At 41.4% G+C, this 12,735-nt stretch overlaps 1 protein-coding gene across 1 annotated transcript in view; it reads left to right on the forward strand.

Annotated features, from left to right (window-relative positions):
• Positions 1 to 1,407: 1,407 nt before the first annotated feature.
• The window catches only part of LOC144798691 (maestro heat-like repeat-containing protein family member 1), a 63,364-nt gene continuing 52,036 nt past the window's right edge, over positions 1,408 to 12,735 (forward strand). Inside the window, exons 1-6 of the mRNA XM_078669689.1 lie at positions 1,408 to 1,574; positions 2,333 to 2,479; positions 9,087 to 9,179; positions 10,701 to 10,779; positions 11,197 to 11,310; positions 11,956 to 12,017. Coding sequence (XP_078525815.1) covers positions 1,461 to 1,574; positions 2,333 to 2,479; positions 9,087 to 9,179; positions 10,701 to 10,779; positions 11,197 to 11,310; positions 11,956 to 12,017 — 609 coding nt within the window. The 5' untranslated portion in view covers positions 1,408 to 1,460. The remainder of the gene's footprint in view (positions 1,575 to 2,332; positions 2,480 to 9,086; positions 9,180 to 10,700; positions 10,780 to 11,196; positions 11,311 to 11,955; positions 12,018 to 12,735) is intronic.

Consider the following 12,735-nt stretch of genomic DNA (forward strand, 5'->3'; position numbering starts at 1 on the left):
GTTCACTTTTGTAACATTTCCTGAGAGCACCCTTCATGCAAAGAGATGCAATTTCTTATGTCTGATTGGTGCAGAGAATAACAGTCCCTATTCATCCCATTGTTTTCAACAACTGATTACTTATCTGCATTAAACTTTCATTTGTGGCACAAATCAGAACTCAACTGCAACAATGGTCTGCATAATGTGTAACTCCACTACTTTCTAGTACATTTGCCAATTGGACTGGCATGCTGAGCTGCTGTGTCAAGTTTGCCATGTAATGACTGGAACACATCTCTAGTCTGTATAGTGCACCTCCGGGAAAAACCCTATTCTTTTCAGTAATAAAAAACAAAGGGCTTGATTTAGAGTTCGGTGGACAAGTTGTATCCTATTGTATGTGTAATAAGAGGGACGGGCTATCCCATCACGTTTGTGATGGGATACCCATCTGCCACAGCCTGAATCAGGCCTTATGTTGTGAACTTACCTCCCTAGGAAGTGAAGCATTAAAACCTGTAGAAATTGTACATCATTTCCCAGAGGTAATTGTTCACTTCAATGGCACAGACATCTTGTTGCAACCTAGAGCTCGCACAATTGCAAATTAGTCACCGTGTTAAGTAAAGATTTAGACTGGTGCAAATCATGGAGTAAATATATTTTTACCATTTTTGCCTCTTGAAGAATAAAGAATGCAGGAAGCAAGATTTGCTCCCAACTAAACATTTTTAATATTAGGACAGAAAAAGGGGAAATGTGATTTCACACGTTTTGCTATGCTTAAAATCGGAAATTGAATCAATCAGTGTTTATTTAGATGTGAGATTAAAACCAGTGTAGTGTCTTCCTGCCTGATTAGCAGAAGAGTGCAAAATCATTACACCACTTTTTACTCTGGTGATATCTGAACCAGCACTTCTTTGTTAACCACATAAAATGATTCACAAAATTACTGATAAGGAATGCTCGGATGCATCATCTTTTATATTTTTACATACTTTTTTTTATTTTGCCAAGAGGGCAAATATCGTCATACAGTAATAACTTGTGCAAAATCTGATTTCTCCACTCTTATTTCATAAACAACAAAACTGTGCAAACTAAATTGCTTTGTTGCTAATTGAATGTAAAAAGTACTCTGGTGACACATATTCTGCCTTTCCTTCATTTTAGTGCAATACAATGAGTTGCAGTAATGTGGAATTATTACCATATATTGTCTAGAATGCTTCAAAAGTGCAATAGGATGCATGATCGAAATGGATACCATTACAGTATCTATGAGAGTCATAGAATACCTATGTGAATTGAGTCTAATACCTGCTAAAAATCATTTCCTATCAGCAGACGCATTGCACTGTTTTTGCTCAGTATGTCCTATGCACTACCAGACGAGGTGGTACATGTGTAGATTAATGCAACACTTAAGCCTTTGAACTTAACTGTAATTTTTTTATTTTTGTGCAGTCATTGAGATGTTATCAGGCCAGTTTGCTTCCAGTGTAGACACTCCTCTAGTCACACTTTTCTTTGAAGCCTACTCAACCTGTAAGGTATTTCTTCTTGAAACCATCCCCAGTCTCCAGGAGGTGAGTTGGTAAAGTGGGGAAAGAACAGAGTGCAGTGGATGAAGGTTTAGAGCTGTTACGTTTTGTGAGATAACTGATGCATACACATTGACTGCCCCTTCCTCTGCCTTTGCATATATACTTCATTTGATGAAATACAAAAAAATATGAAATTCATTCTCTTGACCCAGACTTGTGATCTCTATTTATGTAGATGAATAAAATGTGTAAAAACCTTTATTGTACCCGACCAAGTATCAAATTCCTATCAGGTCAGATATATAAAACACAATAAAAGCTAAACCATGCTATAATACTTAAGTATGTGGGAACAGTAAGTGTAATAAGTATTATTGAAAAAGAAAGTGACAGAATTAGATTCTAGGGCAATTTAATAAAATCGCAGCTGCAGTAGTGTATTTTCTATGTCTACCACAACCTGTCCATGAATAGGAGGCATGGGAAATATATATTTTTTAAAAGAGCTGGGGAGAGGGAGAAAATAGAGAGAGTGGGTGGGGAACCCTCGTCCAAATAAGACAAGAGCGAAACAAATTCATGGATAACATTTCTATTTTAGAGAATCATTTTGTCTATTGGAATATTCTGCCAGTGACAGAAACCACTACCTTTGCATGACAGAATCACTTCCTAGTGAACAGATGTCAAGTGCAGCTGCCTCTCCAGGGAACCCTCTACTTCCACATGTGGCTCATCTTTTCTTAGTAGTTAATGTCTAGTGTGTGGAACTGAAAACCTGGTGTAATTTATCTTAACAGGTCTGGGGGCAGGTCATCACCACTCTGGGACATTTGGCCTCCGTTCTGCCAGAGGAGCAACTAGATAAGGAGCTTCCTTGGTTGGTCAATGAAGTTGAAAGGCTCCAGCCCCAGCTGCCTGCTGATATGGCATTTCGTTTGCTCACGGTGAGTGTGACCTTTATTTGCTGTCCATGCTTGTCACTTCAACCAATCCCAAATGATCCACTCATAATGAACACTGTATCTCATAATGAGAGATTAGCTGCAATGAAACACTACATTATTGAGAAATGAGGGTTGAATACAGAACTACAGGATTCCATTGGTGAGTTCGTTACACCACAGGTGGAGTTGTGAGATGGTTCAGGCCTCCATCATGTGTACATTGGGCCAACATATTGGCATTCCGCTCCCAACAGTACCAATGTTGTGGGTATCAGAAATTTGGGGATGTAGGAAAAATGTATGATTCCAAGTTTGCCCCTTAGGTAACCCTGAGAAATAGAACCACCACACCTATTCGGACAGGAATTCCCCACTATTTGACACATTCACGCCTGGTAATTATTTCAGTTTTGAGCTGGTGTATTGTTTTGGGAGTTGAAGGGATTACAGGGAATATAGTTTTCCAACATTAATTCCAAATACTGAACCAGCTCAATTGTGATTAGTACACAATCCATGAAGGCAGCCAGAGAAGCAAAATGCACATTTGTATTTGTTACATATGAAATCGGGATTAATAAAGGAGAAATGTGGACCGAAGCAATTGTGCTAGATTTTAAATAAACATCAACAGTGCTGAAATTTGCTTCACCTGTTGTTGTGATACTGGGTAAGTAAAATTGGTTATAGAAGTGAAATTGAGCATACTGACGCTCCATCTTGATGCGTTAATCATAACAAAACAGCAGATCTTCAGTCACTAGAGCACTGACATAGGTCCCAAGCAGTAATTGGGCTTACTAAAGCCCTAGTGACCTCTTATAACAAACAGTGTGCCATTGCATTTTCTCTAGTCTGAGAGGCTGCTTACACCCTGTGAAATACAAGTACTTTTACAAATGACCTTCACTAAGGAGCCCCATGACTTTGCATTGCACTCCTGGTGACCGAACATACAGGTAAAACAGTGAAGTCTTAAGAGGAGCACTGGAAATGTATCATGTTGGTAATCAATAATGTGTTGGAATTATAGAATACTACTTTTAGTTGCTATAAAAACAAATATTAGCAAAGGAAAGAGTCCGTAGTTAGAGACGTGCGAACTGTATTAGCTGAAAAAGCAAGAGTGACGTAGACCTTGGTGGACACACTATTAGAATCATTACGTCTCCAATCTGCCAATTTTCATTTCCACAGAACTATTGTTTTTAAGGCTTGAGAATTGTAGATTAATGTTGAGGCTCTAAGTGGAACAGTTTCTGCTAGGTCTGAGCACTTACAGTTAAAAGGACAGGATGTTCAAATTTCCTTACAAGTCCTTCTTTTGACAGTCTCCACTTGTAATAAAAATTTGAATACCAGCTACAAACATAAAAACATGACAGAATTTTGTTGTATGGCATATTGACCATATACATAATTTGAGGTTGTTCCCCTAATGAGTCTTACAAGCCTTCATTGCAGGTGATCATTCTCCTCATTAGCATCTGTGTAGCTAAATGTGTTCCTAAAACTGCTTTTAGTCGTCACCCATCTTCTGTGTTGCAGCTCCTGCCTCCACGTTGCCTTTGATTCTCATAAGCGAACACTATCCTTTTAGGCTCCTCTGTACTCCCATGGTTCACAGTGTGCAGGGGTGCAAGAGGGACATTGAGCAATCCTGGTCCACAACTGTTAATAGTGAAACAGATGTAGTGGCGCATACATGGATCCAGGTTTTAGAGGAGCACCCCAATTATGTCTGTATTTTACTATCTAACAGGAAAAAATGGGAAAATGTATTTCCAATAGTGTTCATACACCCATGCTACATCTAAGTGTGCCCTTTGGCTTGAGGGTCTATTTTGCTGACTTTGGATGAGACTACATTAGTGCAGTGTGGATCACTTGGAGAAGCAGGCAGATAACTAGAGGACCTGTAGGATGAACAGGGAGAAACAGGAGGGTGAAAGGGAGGTCAAACAGAAGAGGAGGACAAGGGAACAAGACTCTTCAAAAAGTTCAGTAAAACTGAATGGAGGAGGAGGAGGAGGAGGAGGACCAAGATCACTAGCAGGATTAGGAACACACTGAACTGGATTTCCAAGATAATGAAGAGAAAGCAATAGCAGGAGGACCATGGAAAAACCTGGAGGATCAGGCAGCCAAAAACCACAGTCGACCAGGATGACTGAGACCCCAAGGACATAAGGCCCAGCATGCCTAAGACAAAGAGGAGGATCAGTAAAACCAGGAGAATCAGTAGAATGAAGTAGACCAGAAGGAGCAGAACCAGGAGGCCAAAGAGGAGAAGAGGTACAAGTAGCCACTTTATTAAGCGCCATAGAAGCCAGAAACTAGCTGACTCCAAACCTTTTCGGTGGTATAACAATGAATGTAGGCAAGCAAGAATTGCCCTTGGCAATGCTATCAGGGTTGGGGAAATGGGTACTGTCCGTACTGCAAGATATGAATACAAAAAAGCTATCCATAAAGCCAAGTGCCTATGGGATGAGCTTAGATGGCAGGACCTATAGAAGCTAATTTGCAGAATAATACCAAATTAGTCTGGAATATCATTAAGTGAGGCAGAGGGGTCAACCTGATCAGCCGCTAATTCATGTCTCTCATGAAGGATGGGTTAATTACTTTGGGCCCCAATATGCGCGTAACCCTTTAGATGATCAAATGGAAGAAGTTAGTTATGTTTTTTATATTGATGAGGCTTTTAATGACAAAGAAGTTTTAGCAGCTCTTAGTGCAGTTGCTGGAGGTAGAGTGCCAGGACCCGATGGTGTCCCTGCGGATGTGTTCCTCTATGACAAAATACGATGGAGTAGATACATCTTGTTGATGGCAAATGCAACGGCCCATGGTGCCCCGATCCCGGTTTCCTGGAAAGGGGCCGTGATAATTCCAGTATATAAAAAAGGAGATAAAACTCAACCAGGGAACTACAGACCTATCAGCTTGATGGATACAATTCAGAAGGTAGTTGGGAGGTTGATCCTGAACAAAATCTTAGACTGGATTGAAGAGAATAGTATATTGCCCCCATTCCAAGAGGGTTTCCTTAAATACACTAGCACCATTGATCAAGTCATTCATTTTATTCTTTCATAGTGGAAGACTGTGACATTGGGCAAGGGCAGCCTTTATGCTGCCTTTGTCGATCTACGTTCAGCTTTTGACCTTGTCCCCCGTTCCCGGTTATGGGTGACGTTGAGGGAATTAGGCCTTTCGGACGAGATCCTAACCTTCGTAATGAGGCTGCACGAGGGCAATCATGCTAGAATCCGCTGGGGAGGGCAGGGTAGGGTCACCACTCAGTTTCCGGTTGAACGAGGGGTACGGCAAGGCGGTACCATGGCACCAATGTTATTCTCTTTGTATATTAATGGAATAGTGGACCGCTTGTTGCCAGTGAATACAGGTGCCCCTTCTCTAGCAGGTGTAAAAATTCCGATTTTAATGTTTGCAGATTACACATTAATTATTTCCAAGACTCCTAGTGGCCTCCAGTGAGCTCTATCAATTTTTAAAGATTTTTGTGCTGCTCGAGGCCTGGAAGTTAATGTGTCAAAAGTGAAATTCATGGCTTTTAATCCGCATCGAAGTTTTAAGGGGAGGGTTTTTATGAATAAACAACCACTTGAACTGGTTAGGGCTTTTACCTATTTGGGTATACAGTTAGAGAAGAAACTTAAGTGGGACTGCCATATAGATTTAGCAGCCCTGATACATCGACAAGTTATGGGAGCTTTAAGTCTGGAGCATAAAAGGTCTCTAAAAAAACAATTAGACCAGTCCTCCAGGTTTATGAATCTAAATCTGTTAGCTCCGCTCTTTATGGCGCCGAATAATGGGTGTTTGAGAAAGCAGCACCTTTAACTCTTTCTGAAAATAAGTTCCTCCGTAGCATTACCAATCTCTCAAAAAGCACCCCTCTTAAGCCACTTAGATATGATTTGGGTAGAAAAGCTATTATTGATGTCGCCAAGTTGCGTCCGATTTTATATTGGCGCAGGTTGTGAACAACACATGAACTCTCATCATATGCCTCAGGTTTTCTGGATGTAATAATATCTGATGCCTTCCATAAAATTGGTTGGTTAAGAGGTGTTAGGAATAGCCTGATTGGCCTGGGAATGAGAATGCTATGGGAGAACCCATTAGAGGCTTCCCTCTGAAAACATCCTAAAAGAGAAGTATTGGGAGTGGGCTGCTTTTAATGCTTGGAGTAACTCTGACTCATCTTCTATGGTGGGAATCTTCTTAGAAACAAAACTCACACCCAGATTAGAATCCTATTGGGATAATATCACCAGGCCAAGAGATAGGAAGCTTTACTTCCAACTCAGGGCCGGCTCCTTACCTTTAAAGTCCCTTATGTCCAGGTAGACTCCCACAAGTTATACCATCTGTCCTGTCTGTGGGAGTCATAGCGAAACAGTTGCCCACCTGCTTATTGCCTGTCCCGCCTATGCACTCCCTAGGCGAGTTTGGCTGGCTCCAGTGTGCAAACTACTTTGCACATTTAGGTGCGTCGAAGCGGAAAGGCTTATGCGCACCAGCACTTTACCATTTATCACAATAGCGGTAGCCAAATACCTAGGATGGGCGTGGGCTATAAGGCTGAAACCTAAATCTGGGTAATTTTTTGGTGAGCATTAATTTGAACTTCCCTAGCCTGGCCACTGAATGTGATTGATTATTTTAACTGGGTGTAACTTTTATCTCGTCCATTTGCTCTGAGATCTAAGTTTTATCAAACATTTTTATCTATCCAGCCAAGGCATTTTTAACTGTATCTAAGTGTTGTTTGTTTTGTGCTTTTATGAGTATACTTCGAATAAAGCTACTTTGGAATGGAATGAAATGGAGAAGAAGGATGTGCAATTGGAAAAGGAGGGTCATCAGGAGGACCAGTACCACCAGAACAAGAAGGAAGAAGATGGGCAGGTCAACATGGAGAATCTACACCACTGTGAAGACCCTACACAGAATGAGGAGGAGGAAGATGGCCATGAGGATGAGTAGAAGGGGAGGTGAGGGTCCAGGACAGCCAAGAAGTTTAGAAACTCAAGGACCACCAGAAGGATTTTGAAAACTTGAACCAACAGGGGACCAATACCATGTCCAAGAACTAGGATAACCAAGAGGATCAACACCAGGAAGAATAGGAAAAGGATTTCTAAGAGGACTAGGAAAATAAGGAGGAAAACCAGGAGGAGGGAGACCAGTAAGAGGAAGAAGACCACAAAGAGAAAGCGGAGGCTAGGAGGTCCAGAACAGCAGCCACCACCATGACCACCATGAAAAACCTGAGGGCCAACACCATGATTGCTAGGAGTAACAGCACCAGAGGATCCAGAGGACCAGGAAGAGGATGACCAAGATTAGCTGGACCATGAACATAAGGACAATGAATATCATGAGGACCAGCAGGACTGGGACCAGAAGAATGAAAAGATTGAAGAACACCAGGGCAAGAGCACCAGAAGAACAACTAGGAGGGACACAGCAATAAGCACCATGGTAAAGATAATCCTTTTAACAGAAGTAGGATCTCAGGAGGATAAGGGCTACTTATGGCTAATGACCAATACCTAGAAGACCAGGGCCAAGAATATGTAGATGAAGACCAGGAGGATGATTTGGGGGAAAATATGAGTTGACAGAAGGGAAAGAAGAATAAGACGATGATCAGGAGGAAGAGACTTAGAAAAAGGATAACATGAAAATCAATACGAAGATTAGGAGAACTATTAAAAGGAAGACCTGGTAAACCAGGAGCATGAAGAGGAAAACCTATAGGTGGAAGACCAGCAAGAGGAGAATGACCAAGAGGAGTAGAGGGACCAGGGCAACCAGGAAGTCCAGGAGCACTAGGATTACCAGGTCCATCAAGAGGACACAGCCATCAAGGGAATCACAACGGGACACGCGTCAGGAGAACTAGAGACAGGAAAAGCAAAGGCAGAATGATGTTTTGAAAAGGAAAGAGAGATCAACACAACTGATGGGTACCATTAAGACCAAGACCAGCAGGAAGACCAGGAGCAGGAAGACCAAGGCCATGAAGGAACGGACTAAGATGGCCAAGAGGATCTAGACAGTGCCATAAGAAGAAGGAGTAGCAGACAACCAAGAGAACTAGAACCACCAAGAGAACTAGGACAACCAAGGCAAGGGCCATCATCAACAGTGGCTAAGAATACAGGGCCTACGATGACAAGTGAGTCTAGGCTACATGTGTTAGGGCATGCCCCTGTTAACTGCTGAACATGTTCTCTTCTGGTTCCTTGATGGACTAAAATCCAACATCTGACTCCAACAGATAACCTCTACAGAAATCACTACGTGGATCTGAGAGATCTTAAGGCACTGTGAGTCAAGAAAACAGAGCAACCAGGAAAGAAAAAAATGGACATAAGAACGGTCATCTGTCAAAATCTACTTGTGGTCATATGTGTTTAGAATTAGTACACAGGAGAGCTCATTCGCACACCAACTCACTCTTGCATTCAGACAGAATTTACACTTTGAAGTTTGTAATTCACCACTGACCATCATTTTTGCACAAACTGCCCTTTGGCCTCATCTCAATTTTCTTATCTCCTTGCAGACCCTTGAGTTATGCATCAAGGCAGCTGTTACTAAGAGTTGCAGAGCGCTGAATGGAACTGTGCCAACCGTGCTTGCCGTCCTGCATCACCTGGTAAGTATATACATGAGGACAAACAAAGTATTTCAGTGGGAGGCGACAGACATTTCCTGTGTAACATATTGTAACAAATAAAGTTTCTACCTTAATCCAATTTATAGTAGGAGTGTTTTTAAAGGGCAAAATTTGGGAACTCTCTTGCATAAACTATTCAATTATAATCCATAAAAATCCTATGTGAACCAATTTGCTTCTAGGATGCAAAGAAAGAAGACAATGGATATAAATCTGCCAGTGTTGGGAGCTCCTCTGCAAGAACCACCCATAAGTCTGCCTCCCGGCAGCTCTGGCTCTGATAATAGGTAACAGAGGAACAGAGTGACAGGGAAAGGGAAGGGACCCAGGGGTAACACCAAGGATGGAGACCTGACAGAAAAAAGCTGTACCCAATAACAATGGTTTACAACAGATACATAATACTAACAAAGCTTATCTCGGAGGTTCAATTGTCCAGTTAGACTTTACTATATAACATATACTGGACTCTTCATGACATTCCCAACAACAGTACACCCAATCTTAAATCTATATATTTAATAATAATAAGGCTATATCATATGCATTTGATTAATGCCATCAATCAAGGAAATTCAGTATTTATTCCACTAAGGTTCCTAAAGTCAATATGTACAGAAACTACCCCACAATTTAGTTCAAATAATCCAAATACACAACATTTCTGGAATATCCTTACAATCCAAACTTGAAGCATTCAAGACCCCAGTCCACATATAAGAAGGCCCTCTGAAAACAGGTGCACAACTTGACGGCCATAAGCATAAAATTCCAAATAGCAATGCTGGCACGTGGAATCTGGAATGAATGGGAAACAAAAGACAAGCATCTCTGATGAGGGCCAAAGTGCGAGAACTGAATGCCGGTAAAGAAAAAAAAATGAAGTGGTACAGCAGAAACAGCAAGTGGCGGCGAGAACAGAAAAAGGCCCTAATGAAGCCACTGACAGAAACACTCGCTCCCCACTCTGCTGACTAGAGACCTGGGACGCAAAATGGGCAAAAAGTGAAACAAAAAAGGCCTGCTCTGAAAAGCATGCAACCCACTATGCTGGCCAGACACCGTAGGACGCAAAAGGGGAACAGCTTTACCGTCCCCAGAGATAAACCAAGATGAAGTGTAACAACAGCCTTCGTCTTGATTACGTTGAATAGCTGCCACTAGTGCCAGCTCTGTTAAAAGCATTAAGTACCACTACCTTCTGCAATCTCGCCAGACTTCTGAGTCTACAAACTATCCTAAAGCCATGGGAAACTAAGGCATCCATCTTAGAGTGGTATCTGAGAATTTGCACTTCCACCAATATCGGGCACCCTGAATATGCTGTGTTCCACACAATTAATTTTACTGTAGCGTGGTATGGATCATGGCCCCACAAGTCCTGACACACTCCTATGCTATCATTCCCCCACTGGAAGTTATTTGCTGTCTGGATGTATGGGATTGGCTTTCAGATAGCCTAGCTTCCATTATTATTTATTATGGCTTTGTTATTGGCAGATCTGCACACCCTCAAGTGGGGTTTCCGATGAAACAGAAGAGCCACTCAAGCTGTCCACGGCTATTATCCTGTCACTGGGTGAGTTGGTCATAAATGTATGTATGTATGTATATATTTGTGATACTGCAAGTATATATTGGCCTTTACTAGGGATCAGGTCCTCTGTAACATTAATTTCTGTACACTGCCCTGCACGTAACTTGATCGTCTTAAAAGATACTATTGCTTCAGTATTTATCTCCTCACCCAGTTGGTTGGCTTGCTACTGGAATATGGTGCCCAGTTTACTATATACAGCTATAGTAGTCACATGAGTACCATGTGCTCGTAAGATCATAATTAAATGTTGCAGACCATTAATAACATACCTCCTGGACATGCGTTGAAGAATGGCCTTGATGGGCTGCTCCCCGGCGTTGAGTTCCTTCTTGCATAATTTTATGTTGTGTTATTTTTCAATTATGTCTATTTTTTCTTTTCACTTTACTCTTGCAGCCCATTCTCACTCTAGTGAGGTCCATAAATATTTCGAAAGTAGCTTGATGCAGATAGGTGCAGAGTCCCGTGCCACAACATTACAGCTGCTCTGCAAGCTCCTTTCGGAAACTGGTAAGACTGTCAGTGGGTGGGTGGCAGTGTGTGTTTTAGGCAGGGAGAATAGTTAAAGGGATATAATGCTTGTCATAGAATCCGGAGCCCTAAGTTGTATTCCCAACTTACTCCCTTACTTGTCCAACATGGTGCAGCTATAAGCAAAATACTTAAATTTTATATTCTTCAGCTACATTAACTGCCAACTTTTCCTGGTAGAGCACTGCAATTTACGAATAAAGTCTTGCTTACATCAACTTCAATTATGTGAATCATGGTGAAGAAATAAAGGAGTGCCACTGTTTTCTTTTCGGTTAATTGTTCCCATTGTGAGCCATTAATGGGACAGGGACACTGTGAAAACCGATCCTGACATAGACACTGGACAGGAACAAAAAGGGAAATAAAATATGGAGCAGGTCGACACAGACACGCTCAGTGGTACATGATGACACAGACATGCACGGCGAAACAGGAAGGCATTGATAGCCCCATGGGGCTCACAGTCACAGACTCACAAACCAAAACTGAAAGACAGGACCCTCAGGGTGGTAATCGCAGTTGATAGTTGAAACTTCACTACTTATGTATTAATCTTGATCTTAATAGACAAAGTCAATATCTATGTGTTATGAACATTTGGTGTATGGCTTTATTTAATAGATTCAGAAGGTGCCTTTTATCTGGATGCTGTCCGTCACGTGCTTGAGGATGACAATCGGAAGGTACCATCAAGCTATTATACGTGTGTTAAAGCACTTTCATAATTAGCAACTCAATCTAATTAAGTTATGCAGTTTTTGCATAGTGCAGTAGTCCTACTTACATGGACTCAGAGCTGTGGTTTGCACACCACAATCTGTTGACTTTCTCCAAGGCAAGTCTTCAGTGGAGGTGTTGGGTCATGCAACCTCCAGCCATTTCTGTCAGTTCAGTGTGTCTTGTGTTCCATTGTCTCCCTGTCCAAGTGTACATATCCCAGTTTTCCTGCCCTAGTCTGTGTCAATGCATTATTTTCAGACCCAATCCCAGAGGTTGCTGATCCCTAATTGTTTAATAAATGTGTGCTAAAAGAAAGTTTGTGTATGCTGTTAACATATTTGGTCTGTATTTTACATTGAGTTGATCTGTAATACCCCTCACTGAGGAGGAGAATGTTGATGATCAAATAAGGGGTTTTGAAGTTCAGAATATTAATATCTCCTCAAATCTTTCACAACCGTGGTGTAAAGTATTTCAAATGTCTCTACCAAGAATAATATTTGGGCTATGTCTCAGCGAAATCTCACCAAACGTGAATCGATAATACAGGATAATATTCAATGTGCACGTTTGAAAAGTCTGATTGTGATATAAAAGATGTATTTTATGTAGAAATTGGAATATATGTGACTTTCTTGATGCCATGTATGTCCACAATGTGCCTAACTTCAGTGCCATGGA

Source organism: Lissotriton helveticus, chromosome 12 (genome assembly GCF_964261635.1).
Source record: "Lissotriton helveticus chromosome 12, aLisHel1.1, whole genome shotgun sequence".
In the NCBI taxonomy this organism is placed as follows: Eukaryota; Metazoa; Chordata; class Amphibia; order Caudata; family Salamandridae; genus Lissotriton; species Lissotriton helveticus.